Here is a 24,349-nt window from a genome sequence, read left to right on the forward strand (position 1 = left end):
GACTGTTTAAAACCCGGGAAAAGTGAGGGAGGCTGAAACCCCCCTGACAGCTCTGATTCCTTCCCAGGCTGTTAACAAGTTTGGGTGTCCTCCAGAAAGGAAATGTGTTTTCTGTAATAAATCAGATCGAATAAATAAATAAAATTCATTCATTGCTATCTATTATGTCTTTATTTCTATATCTTATATATAAAAGATTTATTTATTTAACACGATTTTCTTTTCTCCAATAAATAAAAGATGGAAGTATCAGGGCACTGATATTGATATCAACGGGTTTTTCAGGCTTCCAGCTTGCATGTGACATTTAAAATATTCTTCCTTATTCCTTCTGCTGTACAGAAGCATTAGAAATATTGGCTCGGCCTGGTTTTCCCATTGCAATAATTCCTCATAATTAGGATTCTAATCCCCCGACTCCATGGAAAGGCTCCCACTCATGCAATGACTGCACATCTTCCTAGCAGGGATGATTTGCTGCTTTTCCTTGGAATCAAACGACCTTAAGCCCTAAAAGCGATTTTAGGATGAAGCCTCGATCCCAAAGCATCCCCGTGGAACCCACACGGGGCAGAAACACCGAAACACCCTAAAAGGCGCTAAGGACAATTGGGATGGAAGGCTCCCCGTGGAGGTCGGGAACAACGAAAACCTTTTGTTTTTCCTTTCGAAACCCTTTGTGTTTTCCAGGGCGTGGATTTGCGGTGATTCCGCCCCGGTGCCTTCCCGGGCTCCCGGCGCGCCTCGGGAGCGGCAATTCCCGGCGGGACCCCCGGGACCGGCCGCGCCTGGGCCGGGGCAGCGGGAGGGATGCGCTGCCAGCCCGGCATTCCCGGGGATCCCAGTTCTTCCCGGCCCTTCTCCGCAATTCCAGGAGATCCCAGTTCTTCCCGGCCCTTCTCCGCAATTCCAGGGGATCCCAGTTCTTCCCGGTCCTTCCTCCGCAATTCCAGGGGATCCCAGTTCTTCCCGGTCCTTCCTCCGCAATTCCAGGGGATCCCAGTTCTTCCTGGCCTTCCTCCGCAATTCCAGGGGATCCTCCTGCTGCTTCCCGGCCCTTCCTCTGGAATTCCAGGGGATCCCGGCTGCTTCCCGGCCTTCCTCCGCAATTCCCGGGGATCCCGGCTGCTTCCCAGCCTTCCTCCGCAATTCCAGGGGATCCCGGCTGCTTCCCGGCCTTCCTCCGCAATTCCAGGGGATCCCAGTTCTTCCCGGCCCTTCCTCCGCAATTCCAGGGGATCCCGGCTGCTTCCCGGCCTTCCTCCGCAATTCCAGGGGATCCCAGTTCTTCCCGGCCCTTCTCCGCAATTCCAGGGGATCCCAGTTCTTCCCGGCTCTTCCTCCGCAATCCCGGGGGATCCCGGCTGCTTCCCGGCCCTTCCTCCGCAATTCCAGGGGATCCCAGCAATTCCAGACAATCCCGGCTGCTTCCCGGCCCTTCCTCTGGAATTCCAGGGGATCCAGGGAATTCCAGGTGATCCAGGGAATTCCAGACAATCCCGCCTGCTTCCCGGCCCTTCCTCCGGAATTCCAGGTGATCCCAGCTCTTCCCAGCCATTTCTCTGGAATTCCAGGTGATCCTGGCTTCTTCCTGGCCATTCCTCCAGCAATTCCAGTTTATCCTGGCAATTCCAGGTGATCCCAGCAATTCCAGTGATCCCGGCTGCTTCCCGGCCATTCCACCTGGAATTTTCCAGGAGATCCCGGCTGCTTCCCAGCCATTCCTCTGGAATTCCAGGTGATCCCAGCAATTCCAGTCATCTCAGGAATTCCAGGTGATCCCGGCTGTTTCCCAACTATTCCTCTGGAATTCTAGGTGATCCAGGGAATTCCAGGTGATCCCAGCTCTTCTCGGCCATTCCTCTGGCAATTCCAGGTGATCCCAGGAATTCCGGGAGATCCCACTTTTCCTGGCTGCATCCCAACCGCTTTCCATTCCACCAGAGTGGAATTTCGGACGACCCCTGGCTGCATCCCAGCTGCTTCCCTGCCATTCCTCCAGGAATTCCAGGGGATCCCAGTTTTTGTGGGGGTCAGGAGAGGGAATGAGCAGCAAACCCTTTCCCGTTTTCCTCTCGTTCTCCCCTTCCTCCTGAAGAAATTTCATTTTTACCAAACTCAACATTTGCCACCCCAGTGCATCCAAAGGGAATCCACAGAATTCCCTGGATTCCCTGCGCAGCCAGAGACTTTTCCTAGGGGAAAATCCAGCACAGGGAATCCACAGAATTCCCTGGATTCCCTGTGAAGCCAGAGACTTTTCCTAGGGGAAAATCCAGCACAGGGAATCCACAGAATTCCCTGGATTTCCTGGGGGAAAATCCAGCACCCCCAGCTGAGGCTGCTCAGGGCATCGCCCAGGCAGGAGGTTGTTAAAAAATGAGGAAAAAAGGGAGAAAATGAAGGGGTGAAAAAAGGGATAAAACCCTCTCCACTGTTTTTGTTCCAGGAGCGAGGGCTGTGTGCTCCACAGGGAAAATCCTCAGGGAACGGTGCAGATGCAAGGAGGGATGATGAGGATGCTGAGGGGGCAGGAGAGGTTTGACCCTGCTATTTTTACTCTCCTTAAACAACCGTGTCAGCCTCGGAGGCGGCGTGGAAAACAGGGAAAAGCTCTGGAATGGCCCCTCCTGGATCCAGCCCAGGCTGCTGGCGCTGCCGGCTCCCTTTTGGGCAGCGCAAAGCGGTGGGATGGCTGGAGAAGGACAAATATTCCCTGCTGGAAAATGAGGTGGGTGGCTCCTGCCGAGCCCCAGGAGATTCACCGTGTCCAGCCCCGGCTTCCTGCTCGGGGTTGTTGCTTCACTCGGTTATATAAACCTTACTAGAGTTAATTAAAATAAATGAGTAGGCCTTGATGAGGTTAAGAGTTAGTGGTTAACTAATAACTGATTGCTTGTCAGCACAATGTTGAGTTAGCTGGGTTGATAATGAAGAATATAAATTGACAAATTGCTTTTAGGAACATCAGACAATTGTGGGGCTCCTCTGCTCTGAAACCAACTGAAGCCAAGGAATGGGAGTTCTACCAAGAGTTCATTTGTCAGATTGGCATTGAAAAGGTGGAAAGGTCAGAAGGAGGAAGACTTCATTGACTTCCTCATTTTGGGACCCCTCCCATGGAAGGGACACCGACCCATTCCAAGGGACAAATACACGAAATGAGGAATGGGATGTACCAAAATGCTGAATTTGTATTTGTATTTTGGGTATTCAATGCTTGGATGGATAAAAGGGCTCTGTCATCACCTGGAAGGAGCAGTATGGATTTGGGAATGGGATGTACCAAACTGATGAATTTGTATTTGTATTTTGGGTGTTCAATACTTGGATGGATAAAAGGGCTCTGCAATCACCTGGAGGCTGCAGTGTGGATTTGGGAATGGGATGTACCAAAATGCTGAATTTGTATTTGTATTTTGGGTGTTCAATACTTGGATGGATAAAAGGGCTCTGTCATCACCTGGAAGGAGCAGTATGGATTTGGGAATGATCCCACACACAATAAACACACACTTCCTAACTTTACACTGTCGCAGAGGTTTTGTCTGTCACAGTTGGATATCGGTGCTAGATCAAAATCCAGATTTTTTAATAAATCAGCAGGACCACCAGAGGCAGGCTGTGCCCCCGTTTCTGTGCAGCTGGGGGACACAGTTTTGGCTCCTTCAGCCCAAGGAGGCGCTGGGTTTTTGGGATGATTCCTGAGTGACAAATTCACGGTGCCACCAGCGCTGGGCCGAGCGGGATGCTCCCAGCTCCAGCGGCAGAGGAGAGCTGGAGTGCGGGAGAGGATTTGGAGAAAAGTCTCAGGATTTGATGAAAGGCTCACATGGAAATTGGAGATAAAAAACCCCTCGCAGTTACCCCATCTTTAATTAAAAAAATGATATTGCAGCATTGGTGGAAAGCAAACCCGGCTCGAGCTCGGTGTGCACAGGCCTGGGCACGGTTCTGGGGTCAGGAAGGGGATGAAGGCCTCGGGAGGGGACCCTGCTGCTATAGAATAGGAATTGTATATTAATGATAATGTAGAATTAAAAAAAAAAAACATATAAAAATAGAAATATAAATTATATATAAATTTATAAATATATATAACTAGAAATAATCTATTTATAATAATTATATATGAAATTATATATATACTGAGTAAATTTATTTATTTATTTGTTTATTTATTTATTTATCTATCTATTTATCTAAGTGATATTTAAAGTAAATTTAATAATAAATTATTAACTAAATTTATTATTATTGTTTTGGTTTCTGGCTACAGCATTATTTTTTTATTCTTATAACATTACTTCCTTATTTGGTATAATAAGGAAGCATATGATAATAATTATATTATATTATATTATATTATATTATATTATATTATATTGCATTGCATTGCATTGCATTGCATTGCATTGCATTGCATTGCATTGCATTGCATTATATACATAATTATATAATATAGCTAGTATAAATAATAATATATATTACTCTATATAATATAAATACATTCTAATAATATTTTCAAACAACAATTATTTGAAATGATTATTTCAAACAACACATCTATTAAGAATATCAACCCTACGACTAAATTATTCAAATTAAATCTGGAATAAAACCATCCCTGACAAATCATTCCTTCATTTATTACTTTGTTTTGTTTCTGATGACCCCGCGGCGCTGTTTTCACGGCCCGGTGCCGGGCCCGGGAGGAGGCGCGGAGCGGGGCTGGCCAGCTGTTGCCACCTGCAGGCGGACGGAACATCTGGCCGGGGGTCCGCGTTGGGAAGGCAGATGTGCCGAGGCCAGCGCACCCCTGGCTGTCCCAGAGCCCGGCACCAAGTCAAAAACACCCGCGGCTTCCATTTTACCCGTGGAAAAAACCTGCCAACTCTGTGCGAGGAATTACAAACCACAAGGGTTCGATTAATGTGATATTTCAATTAACACAGGGTGGAAAAGTAGAATTTTGGGGTTTTTAGAATGGGGTTCTGTCGCCCTGATTCTTAAGATTTTCTAAAGCCTTCTGAGTTTACATTCTGTTGGAGAACTTTCCCACACCATTTCTATAAACAACACATTGTTTTGCATTCCTTCGTGGGGGTGGAGGAAGTTGATGTGCTGGTGGTTTGTCCAATGTCATTGGAGAGGTGGCACCTCCACTCTCCAATCCACTGGCACCTTTGGGAAAGTGTAAAAGTTGGAGTCAGAAAATAAACTTTCTTCTTTACCTTGCAAATAGCAGGTGGCTCATGTCGTGCCTTCACGTGTCCCGTAGCGACAGGGTCCAAGGGGACAGGATGGAGAATTTGGGTGTGTCCTGGCTTTCTTCTCCTCCTCCTCCTTCTTCTCCTTGCAGGTTTGGGCTGGTTTTATTTTGTCTTTTGTTGTAACTTGCCCATTTTTTCCCCCTCAGCAGCCGTGCCAGCAGCAGGCAGATCCCGACGCGTCCAAGGCCAGGTGAGACAGGGCTTGGAGCAACCAAATCCAGGAAAATTCTCCCTTCCCATGGCGGGGGGGAACGAGACGATCTGTGAGGTAACTTCCCACCAGAACCCTCGTGGGATTTTAGCATAATGATAATGATAATAATAATAATAATAATAATAATAATAATAATAATAATAACAACATGTATAATAATATATGTGTACTAATACATGTACACTAATACATGTATACATGTATGCATTATACATGTATAATATAATATACATGTATAATATAATGTAATGTAATGTAATGTAATGTAATATAATATATAATATATAATAGATAGATAATAGATAATAGATAATAGATAATAGATAATAGATAATATATAATTATATTATATATAGTTATATGTAATATATTATATATGATATAATATACATAATATAATAATATAATATAATGTATACATTATACATGTACACTAATACATGTATACATGTATGCATTATACATGTATAATAATAATATACATGTATAATAATAATATACATGTATAATATACTATAATATACTATAATATACTATACTATAATATACTATACTATACTATACTATAATATACTATAATATACTATACTATAATATAATATAATATAATAATATAATAATATAATATACTATACTATACTATACTATAATATAATATAATATAGAATATAGAATATAGAATATAGAATATAGAATATAGAATATATATAATTCTATATAATTATATTATATAGAATTATATATATTATATATTATATAATATACATAATATAATATCATAATGTAATGTATACATATATACATTATACATGTATATAATAATATCCACGTATAATATACATAATAATGTATAATACATGAATAATAATAATACCATGTCTAATAATAACACAAACGCTTCATGAGTGACACGGAAGTCCCGAGAAGATGAAAATTAATCTCTGCATTTATCGATTACACCGAGGGAGGCTGCGGTGCACACGGGGCACCGGCCGGGGGAGCGGGGCGGGGGCGAGCGGGGCGGATCCGTGTCCGTGGGCGTGTCCGTGGGTGTGTCAATGGGCGTGTCAATGGGCGTGTCCCGGGCCGTGTCTGTGGGCGTGTCCGTGGGCGTGTCAATGGGCGTGTCCCGGTCAGTGTCCGTGGGCGTGTCAATGGGCGTGTCCCGGTCCGTGGGCGTGTCCGGGCCGTGTCCGTGGGCGTGTCCCGGGGCGTGTCCCGGTCCGTGGGCGTGTCCCGGGCCGTGGGCGTGTCCCGGTCCGTGTCCCGGTCCGTGGGCGTGTCCCGTTTAGTGGGCGTGTCCCGGTCCGTGTCCGTGGGCGTGTCCCGGGCCGTGTCTCGGGGCGTGTTCCGGTCCGTGGGCGTGTCCCGGTCCGTGTCCGTGGGCGTGTCCCGGTCCGTGGGCGTGTCTCGGGGCGTGTCCCGGTCCGTGGGCGTGTCCCGGGCCGTGTCCGTGGGCGTGTCCCGGGCCGTGTCCCGGTCCGTGGGCGTGTCCCGGGGCGTGTCCCGGTCCGTGGGCGTGTCCCGGTCCGTGTCCGTGGGCGTGTCCCGCGCTCCCCGCCCGCCCCGCGCGGAGGTCGCGGCCGTTCCCGCTCGGTGCCGCCGCCGCGATGTCGTGCCCGGCTCCGGAGCCCGACAGGTGAGCGGGGATGGCCCCCCGCGTGTCCCCGCGTGTCCCGCGTGTCCCCCGCATCCTCCCACCCCCTGCATCCCGCGCATCCTCCCGCTCCCCGTCCCGTCCGGGCCCCGTCCCCATCGCCGCGCACGGAGCGCGGGGTCCCTGCGGAGCCCAGATCGCCTCCCGGTGCCTTTGGGCGCCCCGGTGCGCCCGTGCACCTGCGGCCGCGCCGGCTCCGCGCAGCGCCCGCCAACAAAGCGGCGCTGCCGCCCCGCCCCGCGCTGCCGCCGCCTCCCTCCGCCTCTCTCCGCCTCCCTCCGCCTCTTTCCGCGCTCACTCCGCTTCCCACCGCTTCCCTCCGCGCTCCCTCCGCGCTCCCTCCGCCTCTCTCCGCGCTCCCCCACTTCCCTCCGCCTCTCTCCGCGCTCCCACCGCCTCTCACCGCTTCCCTGCGCGCTCCCTCCGCCTCTCTCCGCGCTCACTCCGCTTCCCACCGCTTCTCTGCGCGTTCTCTGCGCGCCCCCTCCGCCTCCCTCCGCGCTCCCTCCTCTTCCCCCCGCCTCCCTCCTTTTCCCTCCGCCTCTCTCCGCGCTCCCTCCGTTTCCCTCCTCTTCCCTCCGCCTCCCTCCGCGCTCCCTCCTCTTCTCTCCGCGCTCCCTCCGCCTCCCTCCTCTTCCCCCCGCTTCCCTCCTGTTCCCTCCGCGCTCCCCCGCTTCCCTCCGCTTCCCTCCGCCTCTCTCCGCGCTCCCTCCGCCTCCCTCCTCTTCTCTCCTGTTCCCCCCGCCTCCCTCCGTTTCCCTCCTGTCCCTCCGCGCCCCTCCGCGCTGCCCGAGCCCGGCCGGGCTGTGTTTATCTCTCCGTGCCTTTCTGGCGCTCGGGGACCCCTCTGGCTCCGCGCCGCTCCCGGCCGCGGGGTCTGAGCTCCGCCGTGCCCGCCTGGCCGAATTGGGGTTTTTGTTTTCCTTTTCTTTGTTTTGTTTCTTTCTTCGCCCTCCCCGGCCGTTTCCGCGCGCGGGAGGAGGGAAATGCAGCTGGAGGGTTCGCGGGAAGCGGTGCCGAGTTAGCAAGCCGCCACTTGGTGAAAGGGTTGTACAAACATTGCCTGGCCCTGGAGAGCATCCAGGCTCCATCCAGTCCTCCAGATAAATACATTTACTCTTTTTTTTTTTTTTTTTTTTTTTGCAAGATGCAGTTTGGAAGGGCAAACTAAACTGTTGTGTAATTTCTTGGCGGGGAGTGGGGGGGAAGAAAAACTTTTCCACTTCTTCCTGCCCTTGACCCAGAAACTTTTGCAGCCCCTTTGCTGTGTTTTGCCAGGATCTCCCAGCTTCCCCCAGCTCCTCAGGAATCCTCACATACTGATTTTCCTGCCTCTGCCGTCCCCATCTCTTTATTTCTTGTCCAGTTCTGTGGCTGAGTGCCCCGCTGTGGCCCCCCTGGCGATGCCCACTCATTCCAGGAGCTGCCAGGGTGGCCAAAACCAGCCCCCAGAGCTGAGCAGCTCCCACACCTCTGCTCCACCATCCCCAGCATCTCTGGACCTTCACTGGACCATCACTGTGACCTTCACAGCCCCAAAAAACAAACAAACAAACAAAACAAGGGCTGGGTGATGCTTCCCTGCCCTCTCTTCCAGCTGCCCCTTGGCAGGGCGGAGGTTTTGGGATATTTCCTGGTGCCACCACAGTGCAGCAGAGCTGAATGTCACCTGCTGGATGTCACCTGCTGCTTGATGGTGACAGCACCCAGGGCCGTTCCCTTCCTCAGGGCAGCTTTTCTTTGCTGGATCTGCCCGACAGATGTCGTGGAGCTCTTGGAAAAGCTTCCCAAACAGGATTTTAACCTGTTCCAATGACACACACAGCAGCTTTCCCCTCCCCAGGGGTGGCTGGAGGCTGGAGGTTGGTGTGGGTTTGCCACGGATGGGATTTTAATGGGATTTTAACGGAATTTTAACCTGTTCCAATGACACACACAGCAGCTTTCCCCTTCCCAGGAGTGGGTGGATGCTGCTGTGTGTTTGCCACGGACGGCTCTGCTGCTGAGCAGAGTTTATCTGTCCCTCCTGCCTGCCTGGAGATTGGTTGGATCGCTCCCAAATCCAACGGGTGCTTGGCACGGGCTCCTGGTGCTTGGCAGAAGGGGCTGGAAGCAGGAGCTGGTGCCAGTGGGAATTGTCCAGCAGAGCCAGGCGTCCCCAAAAAACCAGGAGGGGGCCATGGCTGGGGGATGCTGCAGGAGGTGAATGTGGAATCCCCCATGCCAGGGCAGCTCCCAGATTCCCGGGAGCGATGCCAGGGCAGGGAGCTGGGAATGCTGCCCCTGAGGAGGTGTGGGCAAGGGCTGGCAGGGTTCTCATGTGTGCCTGCTTTTGTCTTCCAGCGGGGCAGAGTCCCTCTCCTCGGATGAAAAAGGTACAGGGATTTTTGGGAAAATGGGGAATGGGAATTTTGAAACCGGCTTTAAGAGGCGGCGCCAGAAAAAGTAACGCTGGTTTTGGGAAGTGCCCATCCTTGGGAATGGGAATTTTAAAATTGGCTTTAAAAACCAGTTGAAAAGGTACAGGGATTTTGGGAAGTGCTCATCCTTGGGAATGGGAATCCTAAAATTGGCTTTAAAAACCAATCGAAAAAGTACAGAGATTTTGGGAAGTGCTCATCCTTGGAAAATGGGAATTTTAAAATTTGCTTTAAAAACCAGTTGAAAAGGTACAGGGATTTTGGGAAGTGCTCATCCTTGGAAAATGGGAATTTTAAAATTTGCTTTAAAAACCAGTTGAAAAGGTACAGGGATTTTGGGAAATGCTCATCCTTGGGAATGGGAATTCTAAAATTGGCTTTAAAAACCAATTGAAAAGGTACAGGGATTTTGGGAAATGCCCATCTTTGGGAATGGGAATGGAGATTCTAAAACTGGCTTTAAAAACCAGTTTAAAAGGTACAGGGATTTTGGGAAATGCCCATCCTTTGGAATGGAAATTCCAAAACTGGCTTTAAAAAGCAATTGAAAAGGTACAGGGATTTTGGGAAATGCTTTGGAATGGGAATGGGAATTCTATAATTGGCTTTAAAACCTTGGTGTAAACGCTTTGTTTATGGGTTGCTTTGTTTTCTTTTGCTGGGTTTTAAAATGCCTGTTCTTTTGTTATTTATTCCCTTTCTCTGAGTACAGAATTGGTAAAAAAAGAGTGAAATCCTGCTCAGACTTTTATTTAATTTTACTCCCTGCCTTTCTCTCGCAGAGGTGACACCCAATGGCTTGGAGGGGTCGGGATCGGGATCGGCCGAGGAGCACCCGGAGGGTGAGGCCACCATGGCTCAGGGATTTCCTCACTCCTGGGCTGCTGTGCCTGCTCTTGCATCCCAAATTTCCCCCCAAACCACATGCCTGGCTTTCCAGTGCTGCTTTCTGTTCCAATGATGTTTGTGAGAACGACGAAGGGGTTGGTGCCTCCACGTGACACACGGCTCCCACCAAGGCTGCTCCCACCTGCCTTGGGAAACCACAATTTAACTGGGATGGGCCGTGGGTGGAGCTCCAGAATTGTCCCAGGTTGTACAAAACATGAGAATTCAATATTCTGAGCACCCCTCAGAAGGGGTCTCCCCTTGGGTTGGATTTGATGCTCTCATGTTTTTCTCTGCTTCAATATTTCTTTTTTTTTTTTTTTCTGTTCCATTATTTATCCTGCTGCCTGCCCTGATGGATCCAAACCTCTGGATGGGTTCTGGACTCACATTCCACCTGTGCCTGTTTTTAAGGAGAAGCCAGCTCTGAAGACAGCTCCAGCAGCAGCTCGGAAGAGGAGTCAGGTGAGCAGGACGTTGTGATTTATTTACCTGTAATCCCCTTTTTTAAAACTGATGTTGAGTTTAAACCAGCTGCCTCTCCTGGATATAATCTTATAATTAGGGAATGCTAACTCTGATTGCTTTCCCAATAAAATTTTGGGATCCAATGATTTTCTGTCAGTGGTCAAAGGGCAGCAGCTCAGGAGTCAGGTGAGCAGAACATTATGATTTATTTATCTGTTTGCTTTTTTAAAAGCTGATATTCAGTTTAAACCAGCTGCTTCTCCTGGGTGTAGTCTCACACTTATTAGGGAATGCTAGCTCCGCTTGCTTTCCCAGTAAATTTTTTGGGATCCAGTGATTTCCTATCACCGATCAAAGGGCAGCAGCTCGTGCTGCTTTCACCCTGCAGACACAATACCCACGGATATTTGTACACCACAGCAGTTGTCCAAACACCACGAGGCCATAAATTTCCTCAAAAGTTGGCAACAGAGCCGGCCAAACAGGATGGGCAGGAAAATAATGCAAGGAAGTGTTTGCTGCTGGTGGGTTTGTGCTCCCATGGGATTTGCTGCCAGCAGTTCTCCTGGCTTTATGGAACACTGATCATTTAACAATCCCCATGTTTTATTCTGGGCACATGCAGGGGATGGGGGGAGGAAGGCTGGGTGAGTGTGGTTTGCTGCCCCTGTGTTTTTTCCCCTGCTGAGGAGGGGGTGAACAGTGCCCGAGGGGGGTGTGGGGTGGCAGGGAGGATCCCGGGCTGGCCCAGCCATCAGCTCCATCTCTTTTGGGAAAAAGATGCTGGAGAGCATCCCTGGGGGCTGAGGGGTGAGGCCAGGAGCTCCCAGGGGCAGGGAGTGCTCCTGGTGCTGCTCCAGCCCTGGGATGGCAGGGCTGGGGCACACAGCCAGTGTGCCCTGCCCCTCCCAGCCCAGGGATAGCCTCCAGGATCCCTTCTGATTCTTTTTTTGGGAGGAAGAAATCAGCTGATCCTGGCAGCTCTGCCACTCCCCTGCTCCCAAATCCACCCCTCAGGACACAGCCTTTGGCCTGAAGTGTCAGCTCTGCTGGAATTCCATCCTGTTGGGTTCAGCCAGGAGAGTCCAGGCACTTTAAAATCATTTTAGGGACAAACACCCTGCAGAAAATGTGGTGTTTTTTCAGGAAAGCTGTTCCTGGTTTCCATGCCATGGGCTGAATTTTGTCCTTGGAACCTTGGTACTGTGAAGCTCATCCCAGGACAAATATTTTTTTTTTTTTTTTATCCCTGTGAAAATTCCCAGGAGTTTGGGCAATTTAGGAGCTTTTTGGAAAACTTGTATCCTGATGTTCAGCTTCACACCCAGGCTGTGCAAAGCCTGCAAGGACTCTCAGGAATGTTCTCCTGGGGTGAATTTAGGCAAATGAAAGTGTGGGGTTGTCCTGGGTAAATGTGGGAGTACAAACCCCCTGGGCATTGAGATGTTTCCTCCAAACTCCTTTTTCCTAGATGAAGAACAGGAGGAGAAGGAATCCCCACCTTACTGCAATGAGTCAGGTAGGAACAGATCTCCTCAGGGCTTTTTAAAATTTTTTTTTCATTCCTGGCTGTTTAATTATTTGGCTTTTCACGAGCTCATGTTCCTCTTTTCCCACTAGGAGGGAGCTGCTTGCTGTCCTGTGAGCACTGCAGGAATGAAAATGTAGGTTTGTGAGGGGAAAAAACCCACCCACTTATTTTGCATGAGATCATTTGCAAACTGTAGTTCTACTCTCTCCTCACCCTTTTAAAGACAATTTTTAAAAAATCTATTTCCAGGACCAGAAGGAGCAAGTGACCCCCAGGAGACTCGCTGGAGGACAATTTATGTATGGATTTTTTTAATGTAATGGCTTTGAGTTTGCATTGTTCTCATCAGGGTGCTTCAGTCTTTGGTTGAAGTGGGCAAACAGCTCATTTGCTGCACAAACACGTTTGGATTTATACTGGAAGGGGCACACAAATCCTTAAAAATCACAGTTTAGAGCCTGTGCTGCCTCCAGATCCCAGTCCAGGAGAGCTCCTGGGAGGGTTTTTCAGGCTGCTGCCTGGTCTGGCTGCAGGGATGACCTGCAGGTCCATTTTTATGTGCTGCTTTCATCCTGCCCTGCTTCTCCCTCCCCTTTAACCCTGCATTTTCCCTGGGATGCAGCACTGCCCATCCTCTGTCTGCCCTGGTGTGGTCCCTGTGGGATGTCCCTGGCTGCTCTCCCTGCTGGGTTGATGTGGGATGTGACCCCAGTCCTGTGTGGCAGCAGCTCCTGGCACAGGAAGTTTTATGCAAAACGTTCCTTTCATGCAAAACGTTCCTTTCCAGCTGATTTGCTGAGGGCTGGGCCATGGTTAATGAAAATACAACCCCCAAATGATCTGCTGTGAGATCAGGAGCAGAGCAGAGCAGGCCCGAGCTTAATAACAAAGGAGAGACTTTATTAAACTACTACTCCCATGAAAGGGAATAGAAAGAAAAAAAAAAAAACAAACACCACTAAATCCAAAATGGAAACCTTCCAAACCATTCCTCCTCCCCCCCACCCAATTCCAACAAACAACAGTGAGACACAACTTGGACCCCCAGTCAGGTTCCCACCCTTCAGATAATCAATACTCAGCCCCTCCTGTGCCACAGACCCCCCAAAAAACACAGCTGCCACTTTGATGCTTCAGATAATCAATACTCAGCCCCTCCTGTGCCACAGACCCCCCAAAAAACACAGCTGCCACTTTGATGCTCCTGCCCCTCTCACCCCCAAATTATCAGGCTAGCCCAGAGATACGAGGCCTTGAGGGGAGGAGTGTCAGGAGAGGTTCAGACGAGGCTTTATCCCCAGTGTGGTTGTCCAGATTCTTTATTCCATGAGATCAGGGGGAAGGAGAGAGAACAGGAAAGGTCGTGGCTTTATTTTGGCTCTGGACAGGGAGGGCTTTTCTGGCTCTCCTCCAACCCCATCAGAGCAGGAAGGAAGGGACCACACTTACCTGATCCCAGTCACAGGGGTCCCTGGAAATGGGGAAAAGCACTGCAGCACCACTCCTTGTGTTCCCTTGGTGTTTCTTTTAACCCCTCTGTGTTCTCAGAGGTGTGTCCAGCCTTCACTTGGTCACCCAAGTGCCAATATCCAACCCCAATCACTGCCTGGCTTGACCCTCTTCCGAGAAAATCTCCTTCCATGTCAAACCACGACACTCCCTCAGGTTTGACAGCCCAGGGGCAGCTCCAGAGCAGCCTGGAGTGTTTCTTGACAGCCCAGGGACAGCTCCAGAGCAGCCTGGAGTGTTTATTGACAGCCCAGGGGCAGCTCCAGAGCAGCATGGAGTGTTTATTGACAGCCCAGGGGCAGCTCCAGAGCAGCCTGGAGTGTTTATTGACAGCCCAGGGACAGCTCCAGAGCAGCATGGAGTGTTTATTGACAGCCCAGGGACAGCTCCAGAGCAGCCTGGAGTGTTTATTGACAGCCCAGGGACAGCTCCAGAGCAGCATGGAGTGTTTATTGACAGCCCAGGGACAGCTCCAGAGCAGCCTGGAGTGTTTATTGACAGCCCAGGGGCAGCTCCAGAGCAGCATGGAGTGTTTATTGACAGCCCAGGGGCAGCTCCAGAGCAGCCTGGAGTGTTTATTGACAGCCCAGGGACAGCTCCAGAGCAGCATGGAGTGTTTATTGACAGCCCAGGGACAGCTCCAGAGCAGCCTGGAGTGTTTATTGACAGCCCAGGGGCAGCTCCAGAGCAGCCTGGAGCAGCTGTGGGTTGGGATGAAGGGGAGGGAAGCACTGCTCATCCTGGCAGCTCCAGGAGGTGGGCACTGCTCATCCTGGCACTGCTCATCCTGGCAGCTTCAGGAGGTGGGCACTGCTCATCCTGGCACTCCTCATCCTGGCAGCTCCCGAATGCCAACTCCAGAGAAGCCTGGAGCAGCTGTGGGTTGGGATGAAGCAGGAGGGAGACACTGCTCATCCCTGGCACTGCTCATCCTGGCACTGCTCATCCCGGGCACTGCTGACCCTGTCACTTCTCACCCTGTCCCTGCTGACCCTGTCCCCCTGACCCTGTCACCACTTGCCCTGTCACCTCTCACCCTGTCACCTCTCACCCTGTCCCCCCTGACCCTGTCCCCCTGACCCTGTCACCTCTCACCCTGTCCCTGCTGACCCTGTCCCCCCTGACCCTGTCCCCGCTCACCCTGTCCCCCTGACCCTGTCCCCGCTGACCCTGTCACCTCTCACCCTGTCACTGCTGACCCTGTCACCTCTCACCCTGTCACCTCTCACCCTGTCCCCCTGACCCTGTCCCCCCGACCCTGTCCCCCTGACCCTGTCCCCCTGACCCTGTCCCCGCTGACCCTGTCCCCCTGACCCTGTCACCTCTCACCCTGTCCCCCCGACCCTGTCCCCCTGACCCTGTCCCCCTGACCCTGTCCCCGCTGACCCTGTCACCGCTCGCCCTGTCACCTCTCACCCTGTCCCCCTGACCCTGTCCCCCCGACCCTGTCCCCCTGACCCTGTCCCCCTGACCCTGTCCCTGCCGCCCTGGCATCTCCGGGCAGCTCTGCCCAGCGCCGTGTCCCCGCAGGGTGCAGCTGGAGGCCGAGGGCTCCTTCCAGTGCAGCGTGACGGGGCTGCTGTTCGAGGCGGCGGCGCCGGCCCGGGTCACCTACTCGCTGCTGTCCTGGAGCAAGTTCGCGGCGCTGGTGCCGCGGGCCTGGGCCGTGGCGGGGCCGCTGTTCGACGTGCGCTGCTCGGCGCCCGGCGCGCTGCGCTGCATCCACTTCCCGCACTGCCTCTGCCTGCGCGGTGAGTGCGGCCGCGCCGCCGCGGAGCTGCTCCACGCGCAGATTACAGGATTAGCACTATCTTTATTTATTTATTATTTTATTTTATTTTTATTTTTATTTTTATTTTTACTATATTTTATTTTTATTTTTATTTTTATTTTTATTTTATTTTTATTTTTATTTTTATTTATTTTTATCTTTATTTTTATTTTTATCTTTATTTTTATTTTTATTTTTATTTATTTTTATTTTTATTTTTTTTATTTATTTATTTATTTTTAATTTTTATTTTTATTTTTATTTATTTTTATTTTTATTTTTATTTTTATTTTATTTATTTATTTATTTTTAATATAAATTTTAATTTTAATTTTTATTTTTATTTTTTATTTAATTTTAATTTAATTTTAATTTATTTATTTTTATTTATTTATTTTTATTTTTATTTATTTTTATTTATTATATTTTTATTTTTATATTTATACTTTTAGTATTTTAGTATGATTCATATTATTAATATTATTACTATTATTTTTACTATAATTATAATTATAATTATAGTAAAAATAATAGTAATAATATAATTATAATTATAATTATTTATTTATTATTATATTTTTGTTTTATTTTTTATTATTATATTTTTAGTATTTTAGTATTATTCATATTATTTGTATTATACATATTATTCGTATTATTCATATTATAATTATAATTATAATTATAATTATAATTATAATTATAATTATAATTATAATTATTTATTATTATATTTTTATTTTATTTTATTTTTTATTATTATATTTTTAGTGTTATAGTATTATTAGTATTATTCATATTATTCATATTATTAGTATTACTTGTATTAGTATTTCATTTTATTTATTTATTTTATTTTATATATAGTTGTAGTTCACATTTAATATTTTATACATAGTCGTATTTTACATTTTATAGTTTATACATTTTACATTTTTTTTTACATTTACACATTTTATACTTCATACAACACAAAACAATCATTATCCACGTAATTAGCGCGCGGGAGCTCCAGCAGAAACACGTAAATATTAACAGCAGGTTAATGAGAAGACTTTCAAAAAGACCATTGAAAGCCTTTTAGCGACCCAAACCCAGCCCTCGGCTGGCTCTGAGGGTGGGGAGGCGCGGCCGCCCCGGCAGTGCCGCCTCCGCTCCGTCCCCGCAGGTGACGCCGGGGCCGGCGTGGCCTTCACGGTGCTGCACGTGCAGGGCGGCGGCGCGGCCGTCGAGCCCTCGGCCGAGTTCTCCTCGTCGCACGTCAAGTGGGTGGTGAGCTCCTTGTCCCCCGTGGGGCCCCTGATCCGCAGCCAGCAGCCGCCGCGCTACCACGGCGCCGTCATCCTCTACAAGGCCGTGGACGAGCACCCCTCGCTGTCCTTCTGGGTCTACCTGGCCACCAACAACGACTCCTTCATCAAGGTACGGCCGCCCTCGGCGCGGGGCTGCCCGTGGGCTGGGCGAGTGAAGAGTCCTGGTTCCGTGCCTTGGGTGGGGAGGGGAGTGAAATTCCAGCTCATCCCACCCCTGCATGGGCAGGGACACCTTCCACTTCCAAGCTCCAAGGTCCAATTCCATCCCATCCCCTCCCTCCCAGGGATGATCCATCCCAACATCCCATCTAAACCTACAGTTTTTAACCCCAATGTCCAAGCTGGGCACTGCCAGGATTCCAAGGGCAGCCACAGCTGCTCTGGAAATTCCATCCCATCCCCTCCCTCCCAAGGATGATCCATCCCAACATCCCATCTGAACCTACAGTCTTTAAGTTTGAAGTCATTCCCCCTTTTTCCTGTCGCTGCATCCCTTGTAAATACATTGTCTCTCTCGGAGCTTTTCCATTTCCATTCTTTACTTCTCCTGGGTAACAAGAGGAAACGACCTCAAGTTGTGCCAGAGGAGGTTTAGGTTGGCTAATGGGGAAAATTCCTTCAGGAAAAGGGTGGCCAAGCATTGGAATGGGCTGCCCAGGGAGTCCCCAGTGAAAATTTGGGGATTTGGGAAAGCAGCTGACAATGGGTTCATCCAGCAGCTCTCCTGCTGGCAAGGGTCACGTCAGAAATAACTCTGAGGAGAGCAGAGCGTGTCTGCAGAGGAAAGAGAGACCCTGGATTAAACCAGCTTTGGAAAATTCCTTGCCTTGCCCTTGCCTAATTCCTTGAATTAGGAAATTTGGTTTGTGGGATCATTCAGGAGCTCTGGCGGCAGCAGGACTTTAATTCACCCTATCACATTGAGGACAGGGACGAAAAGCTTCCTTTTATTCAGCTGGTGAACTCCCTTAACCTCATTTCACCCCCATGGCAGAGCAGCTGGGGAGGTTTAGTGATGCTTTTTCAGTGTGGTGGTTATTCCTCAGCTTTTTGGGACGTTTGTAGAACAGATCATGGCTCTTCTGCAAAGCTGGGGCCAGAGAACAGCCCAAGGAGCCACCTGAACACAGGTTTTAGATGTTCAATCCTTTACTGAAATGAGCAACATTGAAATCTTAACCTTGAAATGGTGTTTTTAAATTTTAGGATATCTCAAAGGCTGTAAAACACTCGAAAAGGAAATTTGTTCAAATTGAAAAGCCCCCTGTGTGCCAAAAATTGCTGCAGGAAGGAAAGAAGTACAGACTGATCTGTGAGCCAGAAGCTGAAATAACTCCTGAGGTGAGGCCCTTACACATCCCTCACTTCCTGCACTGCAGCTTCCCTGGAAGTGTGCCACAAAAAGGAACCGTTTGCTTCTTGGAGCCCTAAAATTTTGGGATGAAATCCCGCTGCTAAAGTCAACAGCAAAACTCTGAGGAAGTCGGGGTTTGGTTGGGATCTCTCCCACCAGCCAGTTGCCTTCCCTTCCATTTATTTCAGGTGAATATTTACGTTTATTTTACATTTCTGTTGTGCAGGAGATAGAATTTGTGGATGGGTCCCTGTTGAAGCTGAAGAGTTACTTCGAGGTGTATTTGGAGAAGCCTGACGACTTCACCTTGTCCCTGGTGGAGCAGGACTCGGATGAGACCGTGTGGAAAGCCAGGCTGAGAGAGAGTGAGCCCTGAGGGGGTGGGCAGGGCTGGGGGGACCTCAAAGCCCACCCAGACCCACCCCAGGGACACCTCCCACCACCCCAGGCTGCTCCAGGAGCCAGGGTCCAGCCTGGAGGTGGACACTTGGCCACAGCTGCTCCGGGCACCCTGTGTCAGCCCTGCCCAGCCTCGCAGGGAATTCCTTCCCAAAATCCCACCCAGCCCTGCCCTCTGGCACTGGGAGCCATTCCCTGTTCCTGTCCCTCCATCCTTGTCCCCAGTTCCTCTCCAGCTCTCCTGGAGCCCCCCCAGGCCCCACTGAGGTCACCCTGGAGCTTCTCCTCTCCAGGCTGAGCAATCCCAGCTCTCCCAGCAGAGCTCCTCCATCCCTCTGCTCATGGAATGGTTTCTTCTGGAGCTCAAAGGCCATTTAGTTCCAACCCTCCTGCACATTATTCCATGTTATATTATCATTCTGCTCATGGAATGGTTTCTTCTGGAACTCAAAGGCCATTTAGTTCCAACCCTCCTGCACATTATTCCATGTTATATTATCATTCTGCTCATGGAATGGTTTCTTCTGGAGCTCAAAGGCCATTTAGTTCCAACCCTCCTGCACATTATTCCATGTTATAACATATTACTCCATATATTATCCAGAGGATTGTATAATATAATAAAAAGTTGCATGTTATTGCATCGTAACTTGCAATCTCTGGAATCAAAGGGGAAAAATCTCTTTATGTGAGGGGTTGGAGTCCATTCCTTTGTGGATTCCAGCTTTGTGCCTGGGAATTCTTGGAGCTGGGGCCCAGCACTGGGAATTCCTGGCTGACATTTCCCTGCTCTGCCCTTTCCCAGGGGATTGGATCCATTATGACCAGAACAAGAACGAGCAGAAGAGGAGCACAGGCAGTGAGTGACGAGCTGGGGTGGGACCCTCGTGCCCCTCTCTGGCCCTGGCCCAGGGGACAGCAGGGACAGCAGGGACAGCAGGGACAGCAGCTCTGCTCCCTCCCCAGGTGTGAAGAAGAGGAAGCCAGCCCTCAGCATCCTGGAGGAAGAGGAGCTCCGCAGCAAAAAGCAGAAAACTGGCAGCACTGCAGGTGGGGCCTGGCTGGGAAAGGACCTGGGTGGCATTTTGTGTTCTGGGATTGGGACTGAGCTGGCTTTTTGTGTTTGTTCTGGGATTGGGACTGAGCTGGCTTTTTGTGTTCTGGGATTGGGACTGAGCTGGCTTTTTGTGTTCTGGGATTGGGACTGAGCTGGCATTTTGTGTTCTGGGATTGGGACTGAGCTGGCTTTTTGTGTTCTGGGATTGGGACTGAGCTGGCATTTTGTGTTCTGGGATTGGGACTGAGCTGGCTTTTTGTGTTCTGGGATTGGGACTGAGCTGGCATTTTGTGTTCTGGGATTGGGACTGAGCTGGCTTTTTCAAGGGTTTTTCCCTGTGGAATGGTCCAGGCTTGGGGAAGGGCAGCTGGGAATGTGCCTGGTGGAAAAGGGGCTGGGGGTGATGCTGGGCATGAGCCAGGGGTGGCCAAGGAGGTCCCAGGGCTGTGATTGTCCCCTGAGCTGTCCTTTCAAATGCAGCTAAAAAAAGCAGTATCAGACTCTTCCAAGTGCTGGGAAATTGCTTCTCTCGCTGCTGCTTGGCTCATTTCAGTTCTCTCTTTTGGGATGAGATTTTTCTTGATTGGGTTTGGGCAGACTTCGATTTAAACATCTGAAAGTTCCACAATAATGGTTGTTAAGTGTTTGGTGCAGTTAATGTTTGGAGAGCTGGCACTGCTGAGGCTCCTCCAGCCCTAGGACACTTTTGGGTTTCTCAGGAGGACCTGGAGGGGCTGGAGCATGTCCAGGGCAGGGAATGGGGTTGGGAAAAGGGCTGGAGAGTTCCTGAGGAGCTGGGAAGGGTTTGGAGAATCCTGAGGGAGCTGGGAAGGGTTTGGAGAATCCTGAAGGAGCTGGGAAGGGTTTGGATCCCCAGGAGGGGCTGAGGGAGCTGGAAAGGGTTTGGAGAATCCTGAGGGAGCTGGAAAGGGTTTGGAGAATCCTGAAGGAGCTGGGAAGGGTTTGGATCCCCAGGAGGGGCTGAGGGAGCTGGAAAGGGTTTGGAGAATCCTGAGGGAGCTGGAAAGGGTTTGGAGAATCCTGATGGAGCTGGGAAGGGTTTGGAGAATCCTGAGGGAGCTGGGAAGGGTTTGGAGAATCCTGAAGGAGCTGGGAAGGGTTTGGATCCCCAGGAGGGGCTGAGGGAGCTGGAAAGGGTTTGGAGAATCCTGAGGGAGCTGGGAAGGGTTTGGAGGATCCTGAGGGAGCTGGAAATGGCTCAGCCTGGAGAAAAGGGGGATCAGGGGAACCTTGTGGCTCTGCACAGCTCCTGCCAGGAGGGGACAGCCGGGGGGATTTGGGATCTCATCCCAGGGAACAGGGACAGGAGGAGAGGGAACGGCCTCAGGCTGGGCCAGGGGAGGTCAGGGTGGGTTTTGGGGGAAATCCAATGTTTTTCAGATGAAATGGGAGCAAAAAGCTTAACGGACCAACAGCTGCTGGTGATTGCCAAGCTGCTGGACCGGAGCTGGAGGGAAATGGCCATCGAGTGTCTGCAGATGGAGATGAAGGACATCGATGACGTCCGGGCCATGGAGGAGGACGTGACCATGCAGAAGCTGCTGGTGCTGAGGAAGTGGAGAGAGAGGGAGCAGGGCCACGGCACTGCAGAGGCTTTGCAGAGGAGCCTGGGGGAAAAAGCCACCTACGAGATCCTGCAGGCGCTGCAAGGTACCAGCTCCCGGGCACCGAGCCCATCCTGACCCAGCTGGCCTTTGGGAATTCCATCAGGGAATCCACCAGATCACCCCTGCAGCCTTTGCTGTGGAGCTCAAATTGTCTCCTTTGCCCTTTCAGCACTGACTTTATTTGTTGTGGTGTTTTTATCCTTCAGGGATGGGTACAAAATGAATATTTTTGGCCCAAGTGTGGGGAGCTCTCCCAGCATGACCTGGGTGTCCAAAGCAATTCTTGGGATTTTCTCAAAGTCCTAAGAGGAGCTGTTTGGGTCTTTATTTCAGGAATGGTTAATTAATGGTTAATGACCTGGGTGTCCAAAGCAATTCTTGGGATTTCCTGGAAGTCCTAAGAGGAGCTGTTTGGGTCTTTATTTTAGGAATGGTTAATTAATGGTTAATTAACACCTTCCCTGATGGAGGACTTGGTGGTTCCATCCCATGTGGGGATGGATTTCCCAAGGGAGCTCCCCCTCCTTTCCATGGAGTTCTTAGTTCAGTTCACCTTCTGCAAATCCAAGTTATTCAAGGAGCTGGGAATTATCCCTGCCCATGGCAAGGCTTGGAATTAAATGACCTTTAAGGTCCTTTCCAACCCAGACCATTCCATCATTTTATTATAATGTATAAACCACATTCTTTTGCTCCAATATGATTGATAGAAATACTAATTATCAAGATTTTTCATTCAGGCTCAGCCTGGTCAAGCAGAGGATGCTTTGAGGTGAAGGAGGAGAAGCTGGATTTCTTCTTCCATTGGAAACAAAAAACTCCACTCACCGGAATTAAAATTCCAGAATCCTGGAATGTTTTGGGTTGGAAGTGACCTAAAATCCCATCCCATTCAGCCAGCCAAGGGGAATTGTCCTCAAAAATTAAATTTTTTAATTTTTTTTTTGGCAACAGCAAAACTTTGTTCTTTCTCAGTTCCTTAACTTAGAACCAAAGGAAATGGCCTCAGGTGGTGCCAGGGCAGGTTTAGGTTGGATATTGGGAACATTCCTTCCTGGAAAGGCAAAAGCAGCACCCTGGAGGGATTTATCCAAGGTGTGGATGTGGCACCTGGGGACGTGGAGCTGTGGTGGCCTTGGCAGTGCTGGGAATGCTTGGGCTGGATGATCTTGGAGGCTTTTCCACCCTAATTCCACGATTAATTCTCCCCGGAAACAACGTGGCTGGAAGAGGTGGAGATGTCTCCCTCGCAGCCTCCGTGTGCACCTCGTGCTGCCTCAGGGAAGGGGTTTGGTGCTTCCATTTTCCAATTGAAACATTTTTAAACTCAAATTCCCTCGGTTTGAGTCTTGCAGGAGCTTCCAGAGATCCCCAATCCAGGGGTGTTTTTCCTCTCCCTCAGGTTTCTTGGCTCAGAGCTGAGCCAGCTGCGAGGAGGAGGAGGAGGAGGAGGAGGAAGAGGAGGTGGGAGCTTCCCAACCCAACCCTTCTGCTCCCCCGGGATCCTGCTGGGACTCAGGAATGTTCCTGGTGGGAAGTTCAGGCAGGACCCTCCAGAGACACGTGGATGGAATTTGGCGTGGATAGGAGCCACTTCCAAGACTTCTCAGGAGAGGTGGATCCTGGAATTCCGGGTTTCACCCACGGGGAAAAGCCACTCCAGGAGGACACAAACACTGGAAGAAACCACTTGATCTTTTTCATCTCCTGGAAATGATTTTGATTTCCATCAGGGAAAACCAGGGAGAAGAATTCCCCTGGAAACTTTCACCCCCTTCCAAAAAAACCACTGAACTGCCAGAATCGTGAGGTGTGTCGGATTTCTCATGGATCAGGGAAGAAGAATCCTAAACTTGTACCAAATTTCTTTGGCATAATCACTGTATAGATGGAATTATTGTACAGATCCTCTACATCCAGTCCTTGTTAAGCTGTGGTTCTGCTTCCTGAAATTCCCAAAGATGGGAGCACCACTATGAGCTCCAGGCAGCTCGGAATTTCCCATGGAATTCCTTCTCCCCTCTTTTCTGTATAGTTTGTCTCAGTTTTTTACGTTGTATAATTTTTTTTTTTTTTTTGTATGAGAAACTTTTTATACTTCTTTTTATTTTTTTTTTTACTTGATTTATTTTTTACTTGGATAGAATTTAGGTGCTTAAAATGTGAGGAGCCGAAATCCCTGTGCTGCAGGATTGGAAAAAAATCAGGAAAAATGGAATTTGCAGAAGAGAGGAGTGACCAGATCCAGGATTGTCTTGTTTTCAAGGCTCTGGGATACCTGGGATGATCTTCCTCTGTGTGTCTGGGAAAGGAAAACGTACTTTTGGAAAAACAACGATTAAACAGGAAAAATTTCCATAATTTCCACCTGAATTTTGATTTTTGTTTTAGTTGGATGAAGTGTTGGGGAGCTGTTGATTTCCTGGGATGAGGATGGAAGTTGTGGAGGTGCCACCAAAAGCATCCAAATCCCAAAATCTCCCATCCCATTCCAGCCCCTTCCCTATCCCAGGTTTTTCCAAGAGGGAAATTTGGATTTTAAAACCCCCCAATTACAGGGAGGTGCCTTCCCATGCCAGCAGCATCCAAAGGATTTCAAAGGATTCATGTCGGGTCCCAAGGGACAAAAAAATCACTGTGGTTTTGAAGGAAATCTTGATTTTATTAGGCAATAAATAGAATAAATAGGGAATATCATAAATAAGTCATGGACTGGAGTGGAATATCATCATAAATCAGGGAATAGAATGGAATTGCATAAATAAATAATGAAATAGAATGGAATCTCAAATCATGGATTATCACAAATCAGGGACTAGAATGGAATATCATCATAAATGAAGGAATACCATCATAAATAAATCCAG

General features: G+C 49.2%; 1 protein-coding gene across 3 annotated transcripts; it reads left to right on the plus strand.

Annotated features, from left to right (window-relative positions):
• The first annotated feature begins 7,057 nt into the window (after positions 1 to 7,057).
• Positions 7,058 to 23,841, plus strand: CARD8 (caspase recruitment domain family member 8). Of its 3 annotated transcripts, none has more exons than XM_085587449.1 (15): positions 7,058 to 9,346; positions 9,488 to 9,519; positions 10,347 to 10,406; positions 10,867 to 10,917; positions 12,392 to 12,439; positions 12,541 to 12,584; positions 12,701 to 12,750; positions 15,491 to 15,711; positions 16,900 to 17,153; positions 18,251 to 18,385; positions 18,625 to 18,763; positions 19,603 to 19,656; positions 19,764 to 19,847; positions 21,256 to 21,525; positions 22,885 to 23,841. In XM_085587449.1, the coding sequence occupies exons 1-15, from the start codon at positions 9,324 to 9,326 to the stop codon at positions 22,902 to 22,904; spliced, it is 1,485 nt and encodes a 494-aa protein (XP_085443575.1). In that variant the 5' UTR covers positions 7,058 to 9,323; the 3' UTR covers positions 22,905 to 23,841. The 3 variants fall into 3 exon arrangements, with proteins under 3 accessions (XP_085443575.1, XP_077641874.2, XP_085443576.1); XM_077785748.2 differs by having other exon boundaries at positions 7,058 to 7,126; XM_085587450.1 differs by lacking the exons at positions 21,256 to 21,525; positions 22,885 to 23,841 and adding an exon at positions 20,007 to 21,238 and having other exon boundaries at positions 7,058 to 7,126; positions 19,764 to 19,874.
• The last annotated feature ends 508 nt before the right edge of the window (positions 23,842 to 24,349 follow it).

The sequence above is a fragment of the Lonchura striata genome, chromosome 9 (genome assembly GCF_050655825.1).
Source record: "Lonchura striata isolate lonStrDom1 chromosome 9, ASM5065582v1, whole genome shotgun sequence".
Classification (NCBI taxonomy): Eukaryota; Metazoa; Chordata; class Aves; order Passeriformes; family Estrildidae; genus Lonchura; species Lonchura striata.